This window comes from Panthera tigris, chromosome B1 (assembly GCF_018350195.1).
Source record: "Panthera tigris isolate Pti1 chromosome B1, P.tigris_Pti1_mat1.1, whole genome shotgun sequence".
Classification (NCBI taxonomy): Eukaryota; Metazoa; Chordata; class Mammalia; order Carnivora; family Felidae; genus Panthera; species Panthera tigris.
In genome coordinates this window covers 137,181,475-137,208,793 of record NC_056663.1, presented here as the reverse complement: position 1 = coordinate 137,208,793, position 27,319 = coordinate 137,181,475, and the positions used below count along the sequence as shown (strand labels likewise).

At 39.2% G+C, this 27,319-nt stretch overlaps 2 protein-coding genes across 8 annotated transcripts in view; one reads left to right on the top strand and one right to left on the bottom strand.

The window, feature by feature from the left end:
- Positions 1-516, top strand: part of LOC102971441 (vesicle-associated membrane protein 8-like) — a 47,974-nt gene extending 47,458 nt beyond the window's left edge. For 2 of the 3 annotated variants that reach the window (XM_042984309.1, XM_042984308.1), the window contains exon 8: positions 403-514. In XM_042984309.1, coding sequence (XP_042840243.1) covers positions 403-477 — 75 coding nt within the window. In that variant the 3' untranslated portion in view covers positions 478-514. Of the gene's footprint in view, positions 1-402 lie in introns of all 3 variants that reach the window. The other variant, XM_042984307.1, reaches the window with a different exon arrangement.
- HNRNPD (heterogeneous nuclear ribonucleoprotein D) overlaps positions 1-14,526 on the bottom strand; it is an 18,366-nt gene extending 3,840 nt beyond the window's left edge. For 3 of the 5 annotated variants that reach the window (XR_006216909.1, XM_007074769.3, XM_042984305.1), the window contains exons 1-4: positions 14,007-14,526; positions 12,103-12,159; positions 1,428-1,596; positions 697-858 (exon numbers count right to left, since the gene is read on the bottom strand). Coding sequence is in view for 4 of the 5 variants with exons in the window: in XM_007074769.3 (XP_007074831.3) it covers positions 697-858; positions 1,428-1,596; positions 12,103-12,159; positions 14,007-14,239 (621 nt within the window). In the remaining variant the exon portion in view is untranslated. The remainder of the gene's footprint in view (positions 1-696; positions 859-1,427; positions 1,597-12,102; positions 12,160-14,006) is intronic. The other 2 variants (XM_042984304.1, XM_042984306.1) reach the window with 1 other exon arrangement.
- Between the last annotated feature and the right edge of the window lie 12,793 nt (positions 14,527-27,319).

Sequence of the window (27,319 nt, the reverse complement as noted above, 5' to 3'; positions counted from 1 at the left end):
CACATATGACTAACCAAAGGGGGAGGCTACTACTCTCATCTTAGATGGCTGCTGCCCATATAGGAAGGCAATTCCAATGTTGCTTGCTCTTGCAAATATGTAAGAAATGCTACATATCCAGGTATTTGTGGGAAATATCTCAACCTAAATATTAACAAAACATCTTCTGTTTAAATCAAGCAAAAGAAGTGTCTGCAGGCTGTATCTGGCAGGCAAGGCCACAAACTTCTCATCTTAGCTTTAACCCATTACTTCACAAAAGGAACTTGTTTCTCCAAGTCTGTAATTAGACTCATAAAAATTGCACATGTACGTTTTTAAATTGAGAAGGCACTACACCTTATTCTTAAGAATTCATTTCTTTCCTAGTCTCAACTGAACCATTTCCTTCTATTATCTCAGGTAATCCAACCTGGATTTCTTCCTCATGTTTATATTTTTATTTCTTCTACTAATCTGGTAAGTTCCTCAAGGTAAGAACGTCTGTTACATCTTTGCATACTCTGTACCTTCAATATATGAAAAAAATACAATCATCTAACCTTCAAAGATGTGCTAATGGAAGTATTTACAATATCCTGCTTTCAAAACAAATCACATAATCAGCCCAAACTTCAAAACAACTTTGAAAATATAATGTGACAATTATATTCACATTAATTTTGAAAAAAATTGGGTCAAAACATGATCACATACCTCACCAAAACCACCAAAGTACTCCCTTATTTTCTCTTCAGGTGTATCTGGAGAAAGGCCACCAACAAAAATTTTTTTAACAGGCTCTTTTGTTTTCATGGCTTTGGCCCTTTTAGGATCAATCACCTTCCCATTCAATTTATGTTCTTTCTGATCCATGACCTAGGAAATTGAAGTTTTTCATTTTAAGTATGTACCTTAATTTAAGTTCAGATTATTAACTTAATAATTATAGTTAAATAAATATAGCTAATGCCAGGTATATGTTGACTTGCTTATGATTAAAGAAGTCAAACTGTGGTGATGTGACATCAGCTAATATAGAACTGTTCAAACCTAAATGCCAGTTAAGAATGGGGAGGAGGGGAAACATTTAATTACTAGAAAACCAACTCTCATTAACTGTCAGCAACATCAACGTGATTGCTATTTCCCCTTAGCCCAAGAAATTTCAAAATCTATACTTTTGTGAACTTATCACAGATCATCCCTTTAATTAGGTGTCTTTAAGTCTCAGTATTCTTAAAGTTAATTTTTTCAATTTAGTAGAGCCTGGCATACAGAAGATATACAGTAAACAATTAAAGAGGACTCTTCATAAAATATATTGGTTAAGAACTATAGCTCTAGCTTCATATACCACAAAAGGGGAAATCACAAATGGGCAAATTAGTGTTATCAAACTATCCACATCTTATATTATTAACTGATCAGAACACGTAACACACTACCTTATCTACACTCTCCGACTCTTTAAATAGCACAAAGCCAAAACCCCTTGATCGCCCTGTGATAGGATCTAACTTCAGAGTGCAGTCTACAACTTCACCAAATTTGGAGAAGTAGTCCTTCAGATCTTTCTTTGTAGTGTCCCAGCTAAGGCCTCCTATAAACATTTTCCTGTAAAGACAAAAAGTAATATTAAAATGCTAAAAACAAATAAACTTTTCCACAACATTAATACCTTTCCCAAACTGCACCAATTTATTGGGCAGTGTATTAAATAATGTCCTTCCTACATAATCACATATCAAGAACACCCCATTCCAGTTGTTAGGTTTTGCTTATTACTGCTGTTATCTGCCTAATTACAAAAATAGTGAGCAAGCAGCCAATTCTTTTGACTTGCCAAAAAGATAAATGTAATCCCAAAGTAAAAATACTGTACATCTAAGTCTTCCTTAAATTCCAGGTTAAGTATTGGTAAAAGCAAAAGACAGAATTTTAGCTTCAAATTTCCCTTCCAATCATTAAACTTGTAAAAAGGCTACGTAGTCCCCACTGATCACAGCAACCAGCATATTTTTATGCTGAAGCTCCTTTCTATTTAACAGTAATTCTCTCTCATTAACAAAACTCTTAGCACATAAAATGGAAAATTCTAAGTCTCACAATTAGGTTTTAAGTTTTTGGATTGCTAAGAGTCTTTAATAAAGACAAAAGTAACGTGAACAATTTAGTGAACAAGAATTACCCACTGAAGCACAATCCACTAATTAACTTATATGATTTATTTACAGTAGAACCTCAGTTAACCAGCAATAAAATATTTAAACCTTGAAGATGCTAAAAGTGACAGGTGGTAAGTGGAAACCACCAAAACACTTTAAGACCAAAAATACATACTCAAAAAAATTTTTCTCAGGTGAAGTAATATTTTTATTACAGCAAAATGCCATAATGCTCAGACTTGGCAGCTCTGATTCCTTTGACATCTGCCCCCTTTGCCACCCCCTAGCCCGCCCCAAAGAGCTTACACATACCACCTACCCTTTAAAGAGACAGGACTGGAGATTTTTTAAGGGTAAACTGTCAGAATTTGTTATGTGAAGGCTAAAACTTTTAAGGGAATAAAATCATGCTTGCTCAACAATTTCTCATCTTTGTAATTGGGGTGGATAGGGAAGTGATACTAACTTTTGGCTCCAGGTAGAAATTAAAGCAGGAAACATCTCCATCTTGTGGGCATTTAGGACATTGCCACTAAAGCCAATTCCTGCAACAAGAGGCCAATTGTGTCCCTGGAAGGAGATCTTGTTCAGCTTCTCCCCTAAAGATGCCAGATTAACTGAGGTGTTACTGATCTTACTTTCTCACCATAGACTTGTTTTTAACTTCTTACAACAAAGTTTAACTTTCAGTGCACAAGAAGACTTTAAGTATATACTGTTTCCCATTTCAGATTAAGTTTTCAAACTAGTACATGTATTATAATGCGAAGCTGGGTCATTTATATGCTTAACTTTTAGGACCTCCTTTAATAAAATCTTCATGCTTGAAGTAACCTTTATTAACCCTTTTTATATTTATAATCAAATGAACATAAGAAAACACCCATAATATACAGATAATTTTTAATTATTGCAAATTTCACGGGAAAAAAGTTTTCTCAATACATTTTCTTTCATTAAAATAATGCATCTTTTAAAATCCAATCCTTGTCACTTAAATTTATGCCTTAAACACTTTACTTTTAATTTTAACCTAAAGAACCAGAGCACTTCCTTCAGAGATGAAAGTTCATTAGCAACATTTATCCTTTCAAGGTAGGGACACTGATATATTTTTATAAATAAGAAATAGCAAACTATAATGCAATGACCTCTTGCTCAGGTATCAATGGCAATTCTAGAACAGAAACAACTTCAATTTGAAATTTAATGAATTACCACCTTCTGGGATTAAAAAATTTTCCATCAATAATTTAACAATTTGAGATTATTTCAGCCTGAAGAGAATAAATAAATAACAAAAGCCTTTTTTAAAAAAAACTAAAGTTGAGGGTGCCTGGGTGGCTCAGACAGTTAAGCACCCAACTCTTAATTTCGGCTCAGGTCAGGATCTCAAGTGATAGGGCCCCCTGTCTGCTTGGGATTCTCTCTCCCTCTGGCTCTGCCCCTGTCCCACTCATGCTCAAGTACTCTCTCTCATAATAAATGTTAAAAAATAAAATAAAATAAATAAAAACCTAAAGTTGAAAGGCATGAATATTGTCTCATCTGTTCCTCTGATATTAAGACAGAACTAAGTTTGACTTTAATTTCCAAGGCAAAGTTTACGTAAGTGTTCTTGATTTAAAACTATTTAAGGGGCGCCTGGGTGGCTCAGCTGGTTAAGCATCAGACTCTTGATTCCAGCTCAGGTCAAGATCTCATGGTGAGATCAACCCCCAAGTTGGGTTCTGTGCTGTTGGCACGGAGCCTGCTTGGGATTCTCGTTTTCTGTGCCTCCTCTGCTTGCATGCTTATGCATGCTCTCTCTCAAAATAAACAAACATACGTTAAAAAAACAAATTTAAAAAATTATAAAAAAAATAAAATTATTTAAGGGGTGCCTGAGTGGCTCAGTTAAATGTCCAATTCTTGATTTCAGCTCAGGTCACGATCCCAGGTTCATGGGACAGAGCCCCAAGTCGGGCTTTGTGCGAAGCATGAAGCCTGTTTAAGATTCTGTCTCTCTTCCCCTCTGTCCCTCTCCCCAACTCATACTGAGGAAAAAACAAAGAAAAAGAAAAATTATTAAAAAAACAGAAAATTACAAAAAAATAAATTATAACCCTATGAATGAGACTGAGAGGCATGTTCCATTACTATTCACAAGCCCCAAATGTTTTTCACAGCATAGGAAGTCAGTTTTCTTAAATAGATAAGCATCCTAACCCATCAACTGGCCCAATAAAGAACTCTCTAAAGAAACTTCTCACCTTTAATACAATTGTTAGTTCGGGCTGTTCAATGTGTCTACCTTAAAGCTAAAAGGCCACTTGAAGATGTTGTTTTTCCTCAACAATCAAATCCCAAAATTTTTGGCCAACTATAATTTAAACATATTCCATAGGAGGATTATTTCCCCAAAAACTACAATGAAACACACAGTAAAACTTCAGCTATCCAGCACCTTTAGAGAATGAGCCAAATATTCCACCTTCTTTAAAACACTGCCTGCCTTCCAATTTCTACATTATTTGGGATGAGTAATTTTTCTACAACACACACTTCTGCCTTCTTAAATACAGTAATCATGATTTAACACTGTATGGGTCAGTCACCACTAATTCATATTAAGCTACTGTTAGCATGCCCAAAGGCTCTTCTGAAATGAGAGAACAATTAATACACTAAGTGCATCTCATTTCTTACTTCTTTTAACAAGTTCTATTATTCATTTTTGCCAGATTAATCACCTGTTGCTGTTAAATCCGCCCCCCACCACCACTTTGTAGGGTGGCTAGGTAGCCAGCACTTGAACTTTGTGAATTTTGTGTAAAGTAAAAAAAGTAAACAGTCTCTGAGCCTACGTGACTCTTCTTTGAGACAAATGCATTACCATTTTGGCAGCCCAAAGCACTTTTTTTTTCCCCTACTCTAACAAGGAAGACTGCTGCACAACTGATAACCAGACAGGTAAATACACTACAATGAACACAAACTGTTCCAGATGCATTCCGTGTTAAATATAGCACATTCATAGGCACACCAGAATAGTACAGTAAGAAAGAGCCGATTATCTTAATTTTGGATAAATGGGAATTATTTTAGCCTCTCAGAACACTAGCATTCTGACAAGCTCTCCCTCAAATTATGAGATGGCAGAAGATACAATTTAAATTTTTACTTTTCTGTATTTTGCTTAAAGCACACCTACTGTCAGTCCAGATTATCTCTGCTGCCTTGGTTCAAGACTAAGTTTCAGGTTACTGTCACTCCTACAGAGCTGTGCAAACACTTACAATGAGATAGACCGAACTTCAGAAAAATCCTAAACAGCCAAGTTAAAACGTCACAAGACTTGTTCAAATAGCAACAAAAATGGGCCCCTAATCCTACAAGTTTAAAATTTGATCCTTAGTTGTAAGTGAATTGACAATCCTAATTAAAACAGGCCTTCATCTACAGAATGTTAACTCATTGTTTAATTTTGTATTTCTATCTATAAATTACTGAGCACCCAAGAGGCAATACAGTATTCAATTTAAAACACCTACTCAATGAGGCACCTGGGTTACTCAATCAGTCAAGCGTCCAGCTCTCAATTTCGGCTCAGGTCATGATTTCATGGTTTGTAAGACTGAGCCAGGCTGAGCTCTGAGCTGGGCTCTGAGCTGGGCTCTGAGCTGACAGTAGACAGCCTGCTTGAGATTCTCTCTCCCTCTCCCTCATACTTTCTCTCTCAAAATAAACTTTAAATAATAAGTAAACAAGTAAATAAATATAAAAAAACACCAACTCAACAACTGAAAGCTTGTTTTTTACAGATATTGATATTACACCATATTATAATATTAAATAACAGACATAAAGTTATACAACTCAGTGCAGATGACTTTCCAAATGCTATGCAATGTCATTTAGGAATTTAAGATTGCTTAGCGGGACATCCTATTCTAGAGTAAGTAAATTTAGAGGTAGTAAGCCAAACCCCTAGTTTATATGCTACCCCCACCACTTACTAAATATATGTATGACCCTCAGGAAAACAAATACCCATGATTGTTTCCACATCTGTAAATGAGAGGACTAAAAGTCTATTTCACGAATCTTCAGTAAGGATAAAATGAACAAGTACAGGGGCACCTGGCTGGCTCAGTCCACACAGCATGCCAATCAATCTTGACTTCAGGGTTATGAGTTCAAGATCCATGTCACATGTAGAGCTTACTTAAAAAGAAAAATAGCATTGGGGCACCTGGGTGGCTCAGTTGGTTGAACATCCAACTTTGGCTCAGGAATCTCAGTTTGTGAGTTTGAGCCCCACGTCAGGCTCTGTGCTGACAGCTCAGAGCCTGGAGCCTACTTTTGGATTCTGTGTCTCCCTCTCTCTCTGCCCTCCCCCACTCATGCTCTCTCTCAAAAATATAAACATTAAAACAAAACAAAACAAAAAAAGTACAAAAGGAAAAAATAGTATTAATAAATGAGGAAGTACACTTCAAGGGCACAGAACATAGTCTGAAACATCCCAAGTATTCAATATAAAGTTGTTATTTAAAAGGGGCAGAGCACAATTTAAAGTAACTTAATAAAGCAATGTTTTTATTTACTCACAGGCTTAATTTTTTTAAATCTGCATGAACTATATAAAGTTGCCAACATTAACAGGAAAAGGCCAGAATGAGGTTTCATATAAATGGATCCTAAGATTATTTTCAATATTAAATAATACTTAAAGTAATCCAGAGATGTTTAAATATCCCATGTAAAAAATACAGACTAGAAATTAGATTGTCTAAAAAACTCAAAATGTAGTTAAAAAATCATCTTGAGGACTTGTCTGTAATCCACATAAACACCAAGTTTAGTAAGGAATTAATTTCAAATTATAAAAGAGGTAATACATATGCAACAGGGCTGATAGAAATATTGATTTAATACTGTTTTTCACACCCCAAAAACATTCTCTGTACTGAGATCACTAGGTTTAACACTCCAAAGTCAATAGTTACTTTATTTAAAGTCCTTCTCCTAAGAAGTTGAAACACCTTTTTCGAGGTAAAATGATAAACACCATTACACTCCCAATTTTGAAATAGGGTCAAAAAAAATAGTCTGTAATTTTCAAACACTTCCTAACAACTCCTGTATGTGGTTTCATAACAAGTTCTGACAGTTTAAAAAACACAACAGAAATGTCAAGTACATAACATGACTGGCCAATCACTGTCACCTTTCAGAATATTACTCAACTAAGCCACCAATTCTTATTTATATTTTCTAGTGTGTTATCATTAAAATTCATTTAAAATCCTAAAATGACAAAATATAATGAAATCCCACCAACATGAGTAAAATCAGTATTTTTCCTTAGAAAGTATACATTTAAAGTTAAGTAACTAGTTACCTATAACGGGGGGGCAGGGGTTACTTTTTACAACCAGATGACACCATATGGTAGGGTAATCATTTTACAATCTGTATAAAAAATACCTTTGGAAACAGACTGACAAACTTTTAATAAGTCAGTAAAGATTAACTCCTCTAGCCTAGTATATGAAGTCTCAGTGCTACTTCATCCTTTAGAATGAACTTATAGGACTAAAAAAGATAATTAAGTTGAAAACATAATAAAATGAGTTTTTAAATGTGCAACCCAAAAATCTCCCCTTTTTCCCTTCATTCCAAGGAAAGAATGACTTCCTGTAATTTTGCTTTTAAAATAATCTCTCGATCAGCTTTAAAAGGTAAACTCCCATCTACCTGAAGGTTAAGGAATGGGGTTTCCTTAACCTAGAGGTTAAAGTTCTGGTTAACTGAGATTACTACACATTCACAATTCTGTAGTTTTCCATTGGAAATCAATTTAGACATCAACACTGAACTAAGAAAATGATTTTTGCCTTTCTTGATGAAATTTTAAGACTCTTGCAATGCTTTAAAATCACATTACTTTTCAACAGTAGAAAAGAAAAATTATAGAAGATTGCTTCCATGACAATGCCTATTGGTTGCTTTTTGAGTATATTTGCTAATAATTTTTCATCTGTGTTTCTTACAAGACTAAAGGGGGAGAGGGAGAATTTCCTAGCTTGAACTGTGTGGTATTTCAAATCCAGATAAGCAGGAGTTTACAAGACATGACCAATACTTAACTATCACCTTGATTATTGGCCAAACACTACCAGTAATAAAGTCTCCCCACCCCCAAATAGTCTTGAATATCTAGCTCCAATATACAATTTAATACTCCAGAAACTAAAACATGCTTACCTTTACTCCACAGGAGTAAATCACTGGCAGTATCAACTATTAAGGCACCGGATAAACACACACAAGCTATGAAAGCAGGCTATGTGGTCAATCTTCCTGTGATGAGCATTGTTTCCAACACATAGATCAGCAAACCAAGTAACAAACAGGTTATATTACCTGAAACCACACTGTTTGAAGTGAAGTAACAGAAAAAGATCCCACGCTTCCAGCATCCAGTTCAGTGCCCTATCTACTAAAATGTTGAAGCAGAACTAAAGTCAAATAAAACTTGGACTAACAGTTATATTTCATTCCATTTGTCAATCTGCACACACACTTGAAGTGCACAGCTTTGAGTGGAATAGGAAAAAAGTTATTATTCTGCTCCTTTTAAAATGCTTTCAAGCATAACACATTATCACCTGAAGACTAAAACTAATTCTCCATATTGGCCATAAACCACAAATCCCAATAGTGGATTCAAAACTTTCTTATATTAGAGCAGCCTTACAGGGAACAGAAGAGCCAGACAATATTAAAAATACACAGTAAAGGGGCGCCTGGGTGGCTTAGTCGGTTGAGCATCCACTCTTGACAGCGGCTCAGGTCATGAGCTTGCAGTTGCGAGATCGTGAGATGGGGGCCTGCTTGGGATTCTCTGCCCTTCCTCCACTCACACGCTCTTTCACTCACTCTCAAACAGAAAACAGTAAAAAAAAAAAAAAAAAAAAATACACAGTAAATATACTTATAGAAGAGATCACATGATTTGAGGGAAAAACCCAGGCCTAAGGCCAAGTATTTATCTCAAAAGGCAGCACTGAAAATCCTCAATGATTTTCTCTAATTCCAAACCCTAAAAGGTCAGTGGATTTTTAGTATTTTCCATATTAAAGATTTTGAAATGAAAAGAATTTAATACTCCTCCTTTCTATGTTCACCATCTTGAGACTTGGGAGCATTAATTTCTGCAATTTTAACACTAGAAACTTATCAAAGGTCCCAAAGAACACTAAAATTCAGACCATCTACTCAGGGTCTCAACTTTTACAGTAAACCCAAATTGACTGAATTAAAGGCCAGTAAATTAGGTATGAGATTGCTCTAAAAGTGTTTTAGAAAGCAACGTTCAGAATGCCCCAAAAGCAATAGGGTATAGATAATAATCTCAAATATTTAAAACAAAAACATGTATGACCATTTCTTAAAAATCAGACAGCAGTCAACCAACAGTAAAATTCACAAAATTCCAAAAAAAAAAAAAAATCACACTTTAGTTTATATGCTAAGTTATAGGACTAGATCTACTGCCCTGTTATTAGAAAAGTACTGCCGTATTTTGGCTGATAACCGAATGGAACTATTTTTGCTTTCTGTCCAGTCCAATGTGGGCAAGTCAATGTACCTACCTTATAAAACTGTCTGAAAGCTAACACAGTATTATAGTTTCCCACTGATCTTGAAACTTAAACTCTCCTCCAGTAGCTTACTATATGACGTGTATATTTTGACCAACACAAAATTTTGTTACCTACTCTAAAAGAACTGAAGCCCAGTAAAGAACATGAGCCCACACCAAAATGGGAAATTCCAGTGCAACTGCTTAAAAGTAAAAACTAGGAATGTTGAGTTGGAAAGATAAAAATAAGGTGAACTGAGAAAAGCATTTTATTACAGAAATAATTACTCTAAAGGTCTTAAGTGTGGAAACATCCACAAGAAGTGTAACAGGCATGCCCTCCTAAGAACAACTGTTTATTCTTATACTCAACATCAAAAAAAAAAAAAACTTTGGGGTATCTGGGTGGCTTAGTTAAGTGTATGACTCTTGAATTTGGCTCAGGTCATGGTCTCATGTGGGATCAAGCCCCACGTGGGGCTCCACGCTGACAGGACAGAGCCTGCTCAGAGCCTGCTTGGGATTCTCTCTCCCCCTCTCTGCTCATCCCCCCACTCGCGCTCTCTCAAAATTAAAACTTTAAAAGAACAAACTTTAAGTCCACAACAAACTCGTTTTTTAAATATTTTTAGGATTGAAATGTAATCACTTTATTCAAGTTAAAATTATAAAAACTAATGCAAACCAAATGTGTTTAAGAAACTAAATTCAGATGATTTTATATCTAGTAGAGCCAGTCTTATCCTCACTCCTGAGACTATTATGAAACTGCTGCACGATATCCCTCATACTGGGAGACAGAAAGGAACAGAGAGTGGGCAAGTACACAAACCAAAAAGAAAAACAATAGTATCTGAAACAGGATGAGGCTGGCTGATCAGGCAGTAACTTTAAACAGTCAAATACTAAACTCTAAAACAAAGACATTATTTGTTAAATGTAAACTTGCTTAACTCAGAATGAAACTCTGTTAAATCCTACTTGCAAAAAATTAAAAGAGGTCATAATCTAAAACTTTCACTATCAATATTTAATTGTCCATTTTTCCTTAAGAGGTTGCTCAAAAAACTTGTCAAGTTACATTACTGGGTAGCAGGGCAAGAGTAATTCTTACAAGATCGTAACAATGATCTCACACCTAAGTTTATGGTCCTTTCTAATCACTGAACTGCTTATGTAAGATTTAAAATATGTAATAGAGTAAAAAAGTCCAGAGTAACAGTTTAATCTTACTTAATTTGACACAATTAACAGTGAAAATGAACAATCACAGTGCCAAGTGGATTATTTTCATCAAAAGTATCTTATTTTGTATGTCAAACTAACCCCAGTCTTTTTACTTTTCCCTTTTGCCTATTTCCAGTCTGCTTTATCTGCAATGTAAAACTGGACAGATTTTAGTAGATGAGAATATAGTAGTAAGTAAAGCTCGTGTAAAATTTAAATGTTATCCCAACTGGATTCTTCAAATAGAATGTAGTTTGTACAGCAGCTCTAAGTCAACTATCTACAAATTACTGGTCCTCTAAACTCCAGTGGTGGTGGATACAAACTCCTGGAAAACTCAAATATAATCAATCCTAAAAGCAGAAAGATTGACATTTAGGGGAAACGAGGTATAAAAAGAACAATAATCTACCAGCCTTCCAAGAAAAAGTCATGCAATTTCAGCTACATGTGAACCAACCAACTGTAATTAACATTCCAACCAAATCACACTGAAAATAAAAAATCTGGTAAGAGCTGAATGTAGTGAAAAGCCACATCAGCCCGCCTCTGATTAGTACATATCCAATCGTTATTCAAGTTCTACTTACAAATATGGCTGGAGATAAATAAATTTTTGCACAATACATACACACGCTACTTTAAAAATTGTTTTACTTTTCACATATCCAAAATATTTCAGTAGAACATGCAAGACATTTTAAACACACAAGATTTTGTATCAGGTAACCTTCCCATTTAACATTAAACTTAGACATCCAACAAAAATATCTGTCCTAAAAAAAGAAATCAAATTTAAAATTACTGTACTATATTTTCTTGTTCAAATATAAAAATATTACTAATTATATTAAGTTTTATTTAACCAAACCACAATTACATGCATTACCACAGACCAAAAACCATGTAATGGCATTAATTTTGCCCAAAGATCACACACGATGCCTAAAGGTTTTATATCCCAGGCACAAGATATCCTACTGTACTATGTCTAGAATTTCCTGGGGATCAATGGGCAACTAACCAATACACAGCCTCTGCATGTTATGACTACTGAAACCTTTATAATACAGAAATAAAATTTAAAAGTTTTACCATTCTTCCCGCTGTGCCGTCGCTGCTTCAGAGTGTCGTGGGGAGGAGTTTGAATGGCTAGGGAATTAACAACCGGTACAGCAACCAATCAAAATTCTAGTTTTAGTTTTTGACATTGTTAGGGCTAAAAAACTTTAATTCATTTACACTTCAGTTCAACAGTAGGAAACTACAAAGGCAGCTGCTTTGTGATTTGAAAAATCAGGGCTAAAGCCTGCCCCAAACAGCACGTTATACAATTAATCATTTTGGTGCCTCTGTCCAAAGAACAGAATTCAGAAATAAAAACCAAAATGTTAAAGGTTTAAGTTTCCAAATATTTAACATATTCCTTTCTTAAACCATATGCAATTCAAAATTAACTAAGAAAAGCTAGTTTCCCATCCCACCTCCATTCTCCCAAAGCCAGCACAATCAGCCTGACAAGTCTGCCTAGGCTGAGATTATTAAACTCGACATTCTAAGGTGCTTCTCTTTCCCACCCTCCAAATCTCATGTTCTTTCCCAATAAAGGAAATCATGTTTTCTAATACTGGATCAAAACGACATCTTAACTGCTTTTACTTTCCACACCGTTCTCCTTGTTATAGTGAAGGAAAAAAAAAAAAAAAACAAAACAGAATGACACACATAACCCATTACAAAAAGGAATGGAAGCGTTAACCCAAGAACAGCGGTCGGTAACGGGAGTAAGAAAACCTAACCAAGAACCCCGATTTAGTCCCTCCTGCTAACTCCTGTATTATGCTTCCGCTCCCAAATGCTGCACTCTAATAGATCAAATGCAGCTTTAAATAGTATATACAACTTATTCCGAATGGAGGAAGGCAAGTCAGTACTTAAACCTGCAAAAAAAAAAAAAATCATGCCACAGCACAATAAAGAGTTCGTTTTTATGAAAGAAGGCTGGTAGGCCTCCTTTAACAGTGGGTAAGAGAGCGGGAAGGAGAAATCAAGAGAGACCAAAAAAGGATCCTGGCCACGGGGATGGGGTTAAAAAAAAAAAAAATGGAAACTGCACATGAAAAGTAAGGTTACGATCAGTAAGAACAGTTAGGGAATCCAATAGCTGAGGGCGCGAAAAGGGTGCGCGGTTAGAATAACTCCGCGGGGTGGGGGAAGGGCAGCCAGCTAGCCGAGCTAGAAAGAGCTCCAGTCAAGTGCAGGCCCCGCCGGCAAGGAACTTAACCAAAGCCCATAAAGCAAAAGCCAACGTACCAACAAGCGATTCAGGGAATCTCACCAGGCCCAGTATGTTCCGTAGGCTGAAAAGTAGGGCCTATGTACTCAAGCTGTAGTTCCATAACGTATTGTGGAAAATCGAAGAGACTGAAACCAAACTTATCCAAAATACTAAGAAAACATTCGGCCTGAAGCCGAGGCGGGAGGAGCTGAGTGGGCAGCTTACACGTTCCCCAAAGCATGCGCTTATAAACGAATCGCATCGTCTGGGGATGCTAAAGTGGACGCACCAAATAAACCTTAGATCCCGGCATAAAACCTTCCGAGTCTACCTTTATGGTTGGGACTTTATAAAACAAGGAAGAAATGGGACAGTGGCGCAAGAAAAAAGGTACCCCTCGACAGGCGGGAAAAAATCCTGGCGGCTAAGTCAGTGGGAGGAGACCCAAGGCGAGGGAGGGAAGGAGGGCGGGCCAGGGAGCAGCATGGTGACGGCTAAAGGTGGAAACGTGTGTGATGGGGGAGGGGGCGATAAGCAGGCAGGGGGAGAAGGAAACGAAAGCCCCGGGGAACCCAGCATAGAGAAGAAGAGAACTGTGCAAGAAGACTGCACGGAGGGCTGGAGGGCGGGCAGAGAGCGGGAACGAGGCCTAATGGCGGGGGGATAAGGAGGGGGAGGGGGACTAGTTGGGCCTGACTATCCCGGGTCGCCCCTTACTCACCCTTCATCCTCCTCGTTCTTACTGGCATCGATCTTCGCCCCTTCCGACTCGGCGCTGCCCCCTTCGGTGCCTCCAGCCGCGGTTCCGCCCCCGGTCCCGGCTCCACTTCCCGCCGCCGCCGCTGCCCCCTGCGCCGCCGCCACCATGGCTCCCTCTTGCTCGCCTGCCGAGCCGCCTACCGCCGCCGTTGCCGCCGCCGCCGCCCCGTCCCCGCCGAACTGCTCCTCCGACATAGTGCTTACTGCCTCCGCCGCCGCCGAGACTACACCCGCCGCTGCCGCGAACCGAAACTAGCAGCAAAGTAATCCCCGCCGCTGCCGCGCGCCCGCTCTACCGCGCGAGGCACACAACAAGACAGAGAAGGCGCGCGCGGCTGCAAAGGCTCCTGCGCCTCTCCCTGGCCTGCCCCCCTCGCCTCCCACACTCGCGCAGCGCGCACTCCCGCTCTCTCTAGCTGCACTAAAAAAGAATAAGCAGCAGCGGCGGCCGCTCTTGCCTCCTCCTCGCTTTAATGGCGCCGCCGCGGACCACCTAAAATGGCCGACGGAAGAACGGCGCGTCCCGGTCACGTGACGCGAGAGCGCGCCCTTTGCGCCTCCCCGCCCCCTCTACCGCTAGCTTTTTTTCCTCTTCCTTTTCGGTCCCGCCCTCTCGTTCCCTTTTATACCTTCCCCTCACGCGCCGCGCCGCACAGCTTGGGGCCTTTAAAAGGAACCGGAAGTTGCGTTCCATAAGACCGCCGCTCGGGGACCATCGAGAACAAGGAACGCTGTTTCGAAGGCGCAGCTAGAGGGGCCCGCTCCCTCGCCCCCGCCCTTCCGAGGGTTCCTGGAGTCGGCCCACCCACCCCGCAGCTGCGAGCCGGAGTCGCGGCGTCGGGGTGGGGTGTGGCAGCACTTCCCAGTAGGCGACTGTGCCCCGTGCGCCGGTGGCGTAGGGGTGGGGGGGAGGGGAGGCGCACACCCGGCGGCTCCTGTCTCATAGTGCCCAGCCGGAGGAAGGAGGCTACCTTGAGCTGGTGGCCCCGTGACTCTGGCTCTGTCCACCGCGGCACCTGGAGACGCTCGCCGTGCGCCAAGCGGCGCGCGTGCACGGACTGCCGCAGCTCCTCCGCCAGCGGTAGTTGCCCGCGACCGGGTGACATTGAGGTTTCCCCGGCTGCCGCTGCTGAGCTTCCCCACCTCAGGCGGGCCGACTGAAGACGCTGAGGATTAGGGCTCCTTTTTCTTTTAAGTTTACTTTACAAGTAAGATTTTTGCTTGCCTGCTTTTCTCCTGAAATTTTTCGTCAAAAGAAGCAGGTAACTGGCATATTTCAAAGATCAGGGATTGTTTTGCTCTATTTATTTGAAGATCCTAAAAGCGCAATTCTTTGAAAAATAAGGAGTTAGGAAGTGTGTGAGGTCAACCAGCGGTTCATTTCATTTAATGTTTTTTTAGTCCTTATACTAATTAGAATATATAAATGCTGTGAGTCTTTACAAGGTTTCTGAGCTTCTTGTCTTGTGGGATCTGGTTTTTAAAAGAACCGCTAAGCGTTTCTTGCAGGATAACAGTAAAGTTCTTTAATAGACCTATTAAAAATCCCAGATGTGGTGGCTGGAAACTAGCTTATTTGGGCTTTGAGATTTGCAGCTTCCTCGATACAACTAGAAGAAAATTAAGTTTTTAGGTACTTCTTTAGTCAACAGTAATTATTTGCCGATTTCGTATGTTCCCAGGCTCTGGAGAGACAGAGTAGTGCAAAATACAGCAAAGAACTCTGAAAACATAAGTATTTTTTCCACTATGTAATTAAATAAATGTGTATTAATTGGACACTATCCAAAAATCTCAAGATGTTTAAAAATACCTATTTTTTGTTATTAATCAAGCTAGCCGAATTTACAGAATAATTAAAATTCAAAAATACAGATGAAATTCTGAAAATGTCTTAAAAATACAATCTTGGGGTGCTTGGGTGGTTCAGCTGGTTGAGTTTCTGACTCTTGGTTTCAGCTCAGGTAATGAGCACAAGGTTGGTAGGATTGAGCCCTGGGTGAGGCTCTGTGCTCACAGCAGGCAACTGGCTTAAGAGTTTCTCTTTTCTCTCTCTCCCTCCTCTCCTCCCCCTCACGTGCACATTCTCTCTCTCTCTCTCTCTCTCTCTCTCTCTCTCTCTCTCTCAAAATAAATAAGCTATATACTCCTATATTCTCTTTTTGTTGTTGTTGGTTTCATGTTTATTCATTTTTGAGACCCCGCATGAGCAGGGGTAGTGGCAGAGAGAGGAAGTCACAGAATCGGAAGCAGGCTCCAGGCTCCAAACTGTCAGCACAGAGCCCACCACAGGGCTCGAACTGGAACTCACGTACCTCAAGATCGTGACCTGAGCCAAAGTCTGAGGCTTAACTGACTGAACCACCCAGGCACCCCTATATTTTATTTATATATATACTTAACTGTATTAAGCAAATCATACACAGGCGATATAAAGAACGTATCTTAGATCAAGTGATAGTGACTTCAGGTATGTCTCCACTTGTCAAAATAATAGCCTAGGAGAAAGTGGGTATTGAGCTCAAACCAAATACTTAAATTTAGAGACAACTAGGAGGTCTCTGGATATTTTGTCTTCAAGAGAGTATTTTGATTTTTGTTTGTTTGTTTTTTTAAAGATAGCTCAAGCAGGGGAGAGGGGCAGAGGGAGAGAAAAATCTCAAGCAGGCCCCATGCTCAGCATGGAGCCTGGTGGAGGGCTCAATCTCAAGACCCTGGGACCTGAGCTGGGATCAAGAGTTGGATGCTCAACTGACTGGGCCACCCAGGCGCCCCAGAAGATTCTTTGGCTTTTAAGACAGCTTTAGACATGCCCACCTTTTAGTAATAAGACTTTTCCAAAAAGGTTCATTTTAATTCACAAGTAGTCCAGTAGCTTCTGGACTTCCTGGAAATTGTATTGAAAATTCCAGAAAACCTAGGAGTGATTTTAAATCTAATACCTTTACCATATGCTATGTAAGTCTGGATAATGCCACGTCAGTTATGTCCCTACTTATTATGGCCCAGATCTCTCTATTCTGTGCTCCTTCATTCACCTACATTCCTCTTAGAACTCATTTTACTTCATCCTTTGTTCTTTTCACGTTCTTCATCTGCCTAGTAAACTTCTATTCCTATTTTTAAAACCCAGTCAAATGTTACTACTTCTGTGAAACTTTCCCAGACTCCCTGAGGCAGATTTAATCAGCCAGTCCCACAGCCTTTTAGCCTTACTTAAGGTCTTCTAAATATGTAATTGTACTAGACCATGAGTTCCACGAAAGCAAAGATAATGTGTTTGGTGTATCCTCCCTACCTACACATACACACACACACATATAACAGACTCAGTTGCTAGTAGAATTGCTGAATGACAAAATACTGGATTATTTCCAACTAGCTAGGTTCAGAGCCTCTTAGGCAAACTAAGTGTGCAGTGACTTAAAAGTCTTCTCTGCCCACCATCCCACTTCATCTCAGGCATAAAACCACTTGCTGATGCATGAAATTCCTTAAAAAGGAAAAATACAAACTCACTCCACATCACAAGAATGTAGTGTTTAAGAAGCTAAAGACTGTAGGGGTGCTTGGGTTGTTCAGTTGGCTAAGCGTACAACTCTTTATTTTTTTTATGTTTGTTTATTTTTGAGAGAGCGCACACATGCAAACAGAGGAGGGGTAGAAAGAAAGGGAGACCGAAGATCCGAAGAAGGCTGTACACTGAGCGGAGAGCTCGATGTGGGGTTTAAACTGTGAGATCATGGGGTGCCTGGGTGGCTCAGTAGGTTGGGCATCTGACTTCAGCTCAGATCATGATCTCATGGTTTGTGAGTTCAAGCCCCACGTCAGGCTCTGTGCTGACAGCTCAGAGCCTGCTTGAGTCTCTGTCTCTCTCCCTCTCTCTCTCTCTCTCTCTCTCTCTCTTCCCATCCCCATCTTATTCTCTTTCTGTCTCTCAAAATAAATAAATAAAACCGGAATCACTTTTATCCAGAACAAAATACACATAGAGGAGTCACAGTTTTAATCTGCTAAATACAATACAAATGGCGTGAGCAAATCCTATGCTCATATTTTTATTTTAAGTGGAACATGCATTCCATTCAGCAACCTAGAATAAACTGTCCAGAAAAAAAAAACAGGAAGAACCTATTTCCTAAACAAGGTACACGTACTTGAGCCTCTTTACAACCATGTTAAACATTTACTCACTTGCAGAACACCCTCGGTAAGATCCAAGCATTTGGTTGAAGAATAATCTTGTGATTTTAGGTGAAGTAACCAATTGCCCAAACTGAACATTCTCATTTATCATCAGTCCTGGTTGTCAGGAAGCTCTCCCTTCACTTAGAGAAAATAGAGGCTCCACCACTGTGAATTTTCAGATTTTCAGCAAATCAGTTGTGGGATCTTGAGTTATGCTTAACCACAGAAGGGTCAATAGGGTGCCCTCAGACTCAATTGGAAAAAACCTAGATCAAAAAGGATTCAAACAATAAGGAAATTTAAACATCTCACCCCAGGTCTACATATTCAGCTGCCTACATAATGTCTCCACTGGGATATTCCACAGGTATCTCAAGCTTTAGATGTCCAAAACTGAACTCCACCTTCCCTACAAATCAGCTTCTTTAGTCTTCGTCTTCTCGTTAAATGACATCTCCACCCACCTCTGTTCTCCTGGCAAATATCAGGGAGTCGTTGGTATCACCTCCCAAACCACTCACATCCAATCAATTACCAACTCCTACTTCCAAAATATGTCTTGATTCATCTAAATGCTTCTTAGAACATAAATAGCGGAGAGGCGCCTGGGTGGCTCAGTCGTTTGAACGTCCAACTCTTGATTTTGGGTTAGGTCTTGATCTTACAGTTTGTGAAATCGAGCCCCACAACTGCCTCTGTACTGACAACGTGGAGCCTGCTTGGAACTCTCTCTTGTGCACTCTCCCCGTCCCTCCCCTGCTCGATCTCTCTCTCTCTCTCTCTCTATGAATAAACTATGAATAAATAAACATTTAAAAAAACATAAATAGTGATGTTATTCCTAGTTTTATTCACATTCAACCATGCAACACATGAAACAGTTATATTTCTGGTGCTGAGAATATAACTGACCAAAACAGCAAAGACTTTGATCTCACGGAGCTGACATTCTAGTAGGAGAAAGAAACAACAGACTAATATACAATAGGTAGTGATTGGAAGGAAGATAATGAGTAAGGTGCCAGAGATAGAGTATGTACTATTTCAGGTAGGTTACTCTGAGAAGACTTAAAGGATGTAAGTTTTGAGTAGAACTCTCAAGTAAAAGAGCCATAAACATAGTTAGGGAAGACTGTACAAGGCAAAGACAGGAGTGTGCTTGACACTTTCAATGAATGATAGAGGCCAGTGTAGCTGAATAGAGTGAAGGAGAGAAAGTGTAATAGATCATACCTACAAAGTATCCAGGAACAAGGTTACCCAGGGCCTTGTAAGCTGCGGTTAGCATTTTACTTTTATTTTAAATGTGACAAGAAACTATGGGAGGTTTTGAGCCAGGGAAGGATATGACCTGACTTAAATGTTAAGTGGCCAGAATAATCCAGATTATTCCAGATGTATGGACAGTGGACTGAGGTAGGGTATCAGGAAGATGAATTAGAAGGCCACTGTCATGAGGCCTTTCATGATTGATTTCTTCTGACAAGAGGCAAATCTACAAATAGGGAGTTATTTCTATGTGGTCATATGACTTTATTTTCTTTAAAAGAAAAAGATTCTCAACATCACTTATCAGGGAAATGCAAATCAAAACCACACAGACACCATCTCACACCTGTCAGAATGGCTAAACTGAAAAACATAAGAGGGGTATCTGGGTGGCTCAGTCACTTGAACGTCTGACTCTTGATTTCACCTCAGGTCATGATCACGGGGTCATGGAATCAAGCCCCATGTCAAGCTCCACGCTGAGCATGGAGCCTGCTTAAGATTCTCTGTCTCTGCCCTCCCCGCTTTGTATGCTCTCTCTCTAAAATATAAATCAATCAATGAAATGTAAGAAACAACCAGTTATGGTGAGGATGTGGAGAAAAAGGAATCCTTGTGCACTGTTGGTGGAAATGCAAAGTAGTGCAGCCCCTGTGGGAAACAGTATGGAGGTTCTTCAAAAAGCAAATAATTCTATTTACCATATGATCCAGTAATTCTACAGCTATTTACCCAAAGATTATGAAAAAAACTAATTTGAAAAGATAAAGGCACCCCTATGTTTATTGCAGCATTATTTACAATAGCCAAAATAAGGAAGCAGACCAAGTGTCCATCAACAGATGAATGAATAAAGAAGATGTGGTACATACACACACACACACACTGGAATATTAGTCATAAAAAAGGATGAAATCTTGTCATTTGCAACATGGATAGAGCTGGGGACTATGATGCTAAGCCAAATAAGAGAAAGAAAAATACCACATGATTTCACTCATGTGGAATATGTGAAAAAAATGAACAAAGGGAAAAAAGACAAATTAAAAACCAGACTTAACTATAGAGAACAAAGTGATGGTTACCAGAAAGGAGATGGTTAAGGAGCTAGGTGATATAGGTGAAGAGGACTAAGAGTACACTAATCTTGATGAGCACCGAATAATGTATAAAATTGTTGAATCACTGTGCTGTATACCTAAAACTAACACTGTGTGTTAACTATACTGGATTTAAAATAAAATTTAAAAATCAAAAGAAAGAAAAACATGCTTTAATGACAAGAGATCATTAAAAATAAAATAAGAATTAGATTAATACTACTGATAACATTTGCAATAGAGAATAAGACCAACATTTTCATTAAGTTCAGTACTTTTTTCATTCTTTTTCTTCCTCATTCTGCAGCTCTAGAATAAAATTTTGGTTAAGTGCTGCAGTTAGGTTTTATCCAGAGCCTTTTCATAATCCTGCCTCAGGCATTACAATAAGTACAATATTTTTTTAACTCTTTTTTTTTTCTTTTTAAGTAATCTCTACACCCAACATGGGGCTTGAACTCATTACCTTGAGATCAAGAGTCACATATTCTGACTGAGCCCACCAGATGCCTCAATAAGTACAATATTTTGACTTGAACTGAGTTCTGGAGTCTTGGATTCTCCAGACTTCTTTTTTTTTCCCAGGGACCAAGGCTGAAGCCAAATAGGATCAGGTTTTGCTTCATAACATACTTTTACAGTTGTTTTAGCTGCTAATTTTAAAATTGTCCTATTTTGTAGAAGCTACAGTTCAAGAGAATACTTAGTGAAAAAGAACATAATCAGAAAAATTGGGGTTTTCAGATTAAGGTTCAACTAAGAACTATTGAAAACCTGTTTAAAAAAAGTTTAAGAACATGCATTTTGTCTTGGGGCTCTTTGGAACCTTTTCCTTTGTTGTAGTGGCTCTGAGTTATTCAATATTCCTTATTCCATACACGCTGCAGGAGAATAATCATTTCCTTACACCAAGGCTGAGAGTTTTCAGGTGCTCAGACGCAGTACAGTTGCTCAAAATTCACACTTTAAAAGTAGTGACACAATGAAAAGTCCCTCTGGCCACAGTAGGAGGGGTTTATTCTGTTTAACTGGTTCGTGTCCTCCATGTTTTGGCTCCTGCAGTAGACATTTGAGGTTGGAGCCCCCTGACATCAGTTTTCCTTTCTGGAGTTGGCTACTAGGACCAAGGGTGACCATCACCCTTGGTCACATTGTTTGGTTTGGGGAGGGGACAGAGCCTAAGTCATCCAATTACATTGAGGAACTTCTTTTTGATGTTTGAGTGAAGAAATACTCTCCTACCCCCTGCTCATTCATAAACCGAGAACCATGTAGCTGAGGGAACCACTGACATCCATTATGCAACAAAAAGATGCCCATGAAGATAGGAATCAAAGAGCAATAAAGAGTTGTCAAGACTCAGGGGATGGGATACCAGGTCTTGGTGACATTCTTTGAGCTACCAGCTCAATTTCCCCCTACAGTTATCTCTACCTCTAGACGTAGTCACATGACTTAATAAATTCCCTTTATAATTTAAGCCAGTTTAAGTTGCCAGTTTATTTCTAAAAATTCAAAGTATTGTAACTATGCTGAATTGTAGGTTGTCAACTTTGCATTACTACCACCCACTTGTACCATCTCTGCTTTGCAAAGAAGCTAGAAACATTTTCCAGAATCCCCTGCCCTCTATGGTTCTGAGTTAAAGTTTGCCAGCGAGAGGTACTCACAGTAGATAGGAAAGGCAGAGAAAAGCAGCTTTCATTCTCAGGAGGCTGTGGCAGCTTCACAGACTTCTCTTCTCCCAGGAAACTGGCAGTTTCCAGCTTCTCAGATCTCACCACGAGCACGTGCTTTGCACTTATGGCAGCAAAACACAGTGCCTTCTCAGACTTCTGTGCAAACTCTTGCTTTGTAGTCAAGGGGCCATAAATGGCAGCTTCTTAGAGTACTCTACAAGTTCTGGCATCTTATATTTCTCCATGAATTCTGGTTTCTTCATCTGCTCCAATGCTTCAATCCGTCAAGTGAATGTTCTCTAATCCTTTGACTGCGTCTCCCAGACCTTCACACTTCCAGCTTTTGCTGCATTCACCTAACCTGCAGTTCCTATATTAAATCTCTTTGTGCCAGAATACTTGCAATGGCTTTGCTCTCCTCACTACATTTAGTTATTAGTAACAGAAATGGTTTCCAAGAGGCACAGCACTTTAGGGACCAGAATTGATTCTCAGATCACACTAGATTTAAAGGACCCCATTGCCAGTAAAAATAGCATTTTTAGTTCACAGCATATAGTGGCAAATGGCTGATTTATTATCACCTTGGATGACTAAGAAATTGCTGAAACAGGATAACGTAGTGGGAATAAAGGCTACAAGGACTGTGTAGTGGGTTGGCTATATCAAATTATACTGGGGAACTTAGAGAAGGAAAATGATTAACTCAAGGTTTGAAATTCCCAGTTCAAGATCTGGGTAAGAAACCAGAAAGTTTCTTACCTTCCCTGGGGGAAAAAAAATAATCCTTACTTGAAAAAGCTACAGGGTCAAGATTTCTGGGGGGGAAAACAACAATCCAAAATCTGACCATGAAGATGGATGAATTACCAAGAAAATTGAATTAATTTACGTTATCTTATGTTAAAGTATTGGTCAGGAAAGAATGGAACTGAACATTAGATGGGGACATTTGGACAAATTTAATTGAAACTGAAGACCTTGAACCCCGAAATATTGTGGAGGCTTCCTTGCCAGCAAAAAAACAGATTTTCCTCTAATGTGGTAGGCAGCATAATAGCCCCCACAGATGTCCATATCCTAATCCCCCAAACCTGTGAATGTGTTACCTCACATAGCAAAGGGATTGTTGACATGTGTTTGAGACTCTTGGGATGGAGAAATTATCCTGGACAATCTGGGAGGGTGCAATGTAATCACAAGAGTCCTTATAAGAGGGAGGTAGGAGGGCCAAAGTCAGAGAGATTTGAAGATGATATATTGCTGGCTTTGGGGATGAAGGAAGGAAGGAGGGTGAAGAGGCATGTGCCCAGGAATGCATGTGGCCTCTAGAGGCTGGAAAAGGCAAGGAAAGAAATTCTCCCCTGATGCCTCTAGAAGGAATGCTGTCCTGCTGATACCTTAATTTAACCCAATGAGACCTCCAGAACTGTAAGATAATAAATTTGTGTTGTTTTAAGCCTCTAAACTTGTGGTTATTTGCGAAGCAGCAACAGGAATCTGGTCTATCTACTGTCTGGAGATTAGCCTCTCCTCTTGCCTAAAGAACTTGTAATGACCTATCCTGAAATGGTTGCTTTGCAGAGGAATGCTGATTTTCTTCAAGACTCATTGCATTGCTTGTAGATGAATAACTAGACTCAAATCTTGGAAGACCCTGGTGGAGCAAGTACATTGCATAATATTCTATTGAGTTGACCAAAGTTTAACAAATTTGGAAAGCTATTTGTAAAGTTACTAAAACATTCCTCAAAGCAGATATAACATTTGTTCAAAAGGACTAGAACAAAGAATTTTTTGGTCTGCTGATACTTTATAGCTAACTGTCAGTCTAGGTGACATATAGCTCTATGTGTGGGGGCTGATATTTTTCTTTAGTATTACACCATGACTGTACGATGATGGTAATGATCTAGTAGAAAGACAAAAACTGGTGATGTGGGGTAGAAGTGGGGAGAAAATTGCAGAAGGCAAGTTCTTTTTATTATTATTATTCCAGTGTAGTTAACATACAGTGTTGTGTTAGCTTCAGGTGTGCAGTATAGTGAGTCAACAATTCCATACCTCACCCAGTGCTCATTGGAACTCCTTAATCCCCATCTCCTATTTCACCCATGCCCCCCCCCATCTCCCCTTTGGTAACCATCACTTTGTTCTCTATAGTTAAGAGTGTTTCTTGGTTTTCCTCCCTCTCTCTTTTTTTTCCCCTTTGCTAGTTTTTTTTTTTTTTCTAAATTCCATGTATGAGTGAAATCATATGGTATTTGTCCTTCTCTGAATGACTTATTTTATTTTACTTAGCATTATACTCTCAACTCCATCCATGCTATCGCAAATGTCAAGATTTCATTCTTTTTATGGCTGACTAATATTCTAGTGTGTGTGTGTGTGTGTGTGTGTGTGTGTGTGTGAGAGTGTGTGTACCACATCTTTTTTATCCATCCATCTATTGATGGACATTCGGGCTGCTTCCATTATTTGGCTATTGTAAATAATGCTGCTATAAACAGGGGAGTGCATTTATCCCTTTGAATTAGTGTTTTTGTATTTTGGGGTAAATACCCAGCAGTGCAATTGCTGGATTGTAGGGTAGTTCTATTTTTAATTCTTTGAGGAACCTCCATACTGTTTGCTACAGAGATTGCACCAGTTTGCATTCCCACCAAACTGCACAAGAGTTCCTTTTTTCCACATCCTCACCAACACTTGTTTTTTCTTATGTTTTTGATTTTAGCCATTCTGACAGGCGTGAGGTTATATCTCATTGTAGTTTTGATTTGCATTTTCTGATGATGAGTGATGTTGAGCATCTTTTCATGTGTCTGTTGGCCATCTGGATGTCTTCTTTAGAGAAATGTCTGTTCATTTTTTCTGCCATGTTTTTTGGGTGTTGAACAGCTATCAGTTCTTTGTATATTTTGGATACTAACCTTTTATCTGATATGTCATTTGCAAATATCTTCTCCCATTCAGTAGGTTGTCTTTTAGTTTTGTTGATTGTTTCCTTCACTGTGCAGAAGCTTTTTGTTTTATTTTACTGGAGTCCCAAAAGTTTATTTTTACTTTTATTTCCCTTGACTCAGGAGACATACCTAGAAAAATTTGCTATGGCCAATGTCAGAGGCATTGCTGGTTGTGTTCTCTTCTAGGACTTCCCTGGTTTTATGTCTCACATTTGGGTTTTTAATCCATTTTGAACTTATTTTTGTGTATGGTGTCAGAAAGTGGTCCAGCTTCATTCGTTTGCATGTAGCTGTCCAGTTTTCCCAACACCATTTGTTGAAAAGACTTTTTCCCATTGCCTATTCTTTACTGCTTTGTCAAAGATTAATTGACCATACACTTGTAGGTTTATTTCTGGGTTTTCCATTCTGTTCCATTGATCTATGTGTCTGTTTTTGTTCCATTACCATGCTGTTTTGATTACTACAGCTTTGTACTTGAACTTGAAGTCAGGAATTGTGGTACCTCCAGCTATGCTTTTCTCTTTCAAGATAGCTTTGGCCATCTTTTTGGGTCTTTTGTGGTTCTACACAAATTTTAAGATTGTTAGTTTTAGTTCTGTGAAAAATGCTTTGGTATTTTGATAGGGATTGAATTAAATCTGTAGATTGGTTTGGGAAGTATAGACATTTTGACAATATTTGTTGTTTTAATCCATGAGCATGGAATACCTTTCCATTTCTTTGTGTTGTCAGAAGGCAGGTTCTTAAGTAAATGAGAGGAAATGGGATCTGATGCACAATATGGAGAAGAGACAGTTCATCTGATGTATAAGAGGAAAAGAAAATTATGAGCCAAATGTAGGTCAGTAGATAGGTTTGGTGATAAACATATAATTAGTTCTAAATCTTTCTTTTTTCTCAGCCAGTTAAGATGTCTGTCATTAGCTGAGAGTGTAGATGGGGTGGAAATAGAGAGGACTTAGGACGTTAGGGAAAGTGGAAGCACAAATTCACTAGGCCCAGAGAAGCCAAGACTTTAATAAAAAGTGCTGATCAGGACAGAGCCCCCACAGAGACTTACTGGATGCTACTGGAGATCTACTTATAAGATCTGAAAGTCACTCTCTCCAGAAACTTCTGGCAGGACGTCACTGGTTTATTATCTTCTCTGGGTATGGTCATTTAACCAGTTACAATCTACCTCCTCATCTATCCAACCAACTCCTGTTTTTCCATCTGGATCCTCAGGACTTATGAGAAACTCAGGTAGTAAATACCTTATGAGTTGTTTGCCAAGCCATGGCTCCCTTCTCTGAACTCTCCCCCATACCAAGGGTGGCCCGTATGCAGCCAAATTTACATGACCCCACTTCCATTGCTGTAGCCAAGTCCTGGGTGGATACCTGACCCAAGCTGATCTATTGGATTTTCCCTCCTGGGATTGAAAATTGGAATACTGGGTCTCTGAGAGGTTGGCCAGAGGGCTGGAACTAGGGGGAAATTTGATTATAAGACTGAGCAGTTTTTTTGCGCCATATAGATCAGAGAAGACGAGAACACGGATTTGAGTGTGAAAGGGGAGAGAGAGAATGAAGCAGACATGTTGAAAGAACCAGGGACCAGAGGCCACATGGTCTTGACAAGCTGTAGATGGTATCTGCCTTGGTCCTTGATGACAAAGCAGTTACTGACTTCTGTCCTCAGCTGAACTTCCTCCCTTGGGTTATACGCAGTGCTCCTGGTCCCCCCTAGATTCATGTTTTACATGAACAAATCTGTGTAGATTTCTGTTACTGTGTAATCCAAACAGCCATGATCAAGAGCAAAGATACATCGAATGCTATATCACTTCACTAATGTAGTACAATAACCAGTTCTGTCAGAAGGGGAAAAAAAGTGCCATGAGGCTGGATGATTATGTAGTGACTCCACGCAGACTCTTGGGAGACTTGGGAAGAGAAAAGCAGTAGCCATTATACACAATCTAGCTGTATTTTTTTTAAGTCATTACAAAAACTTCTTCAATTTGAAAAGCAATGGAAATAAATACAGATTACTCATAAGACTACCCTCCTGGTACAACCATTCAGAGCA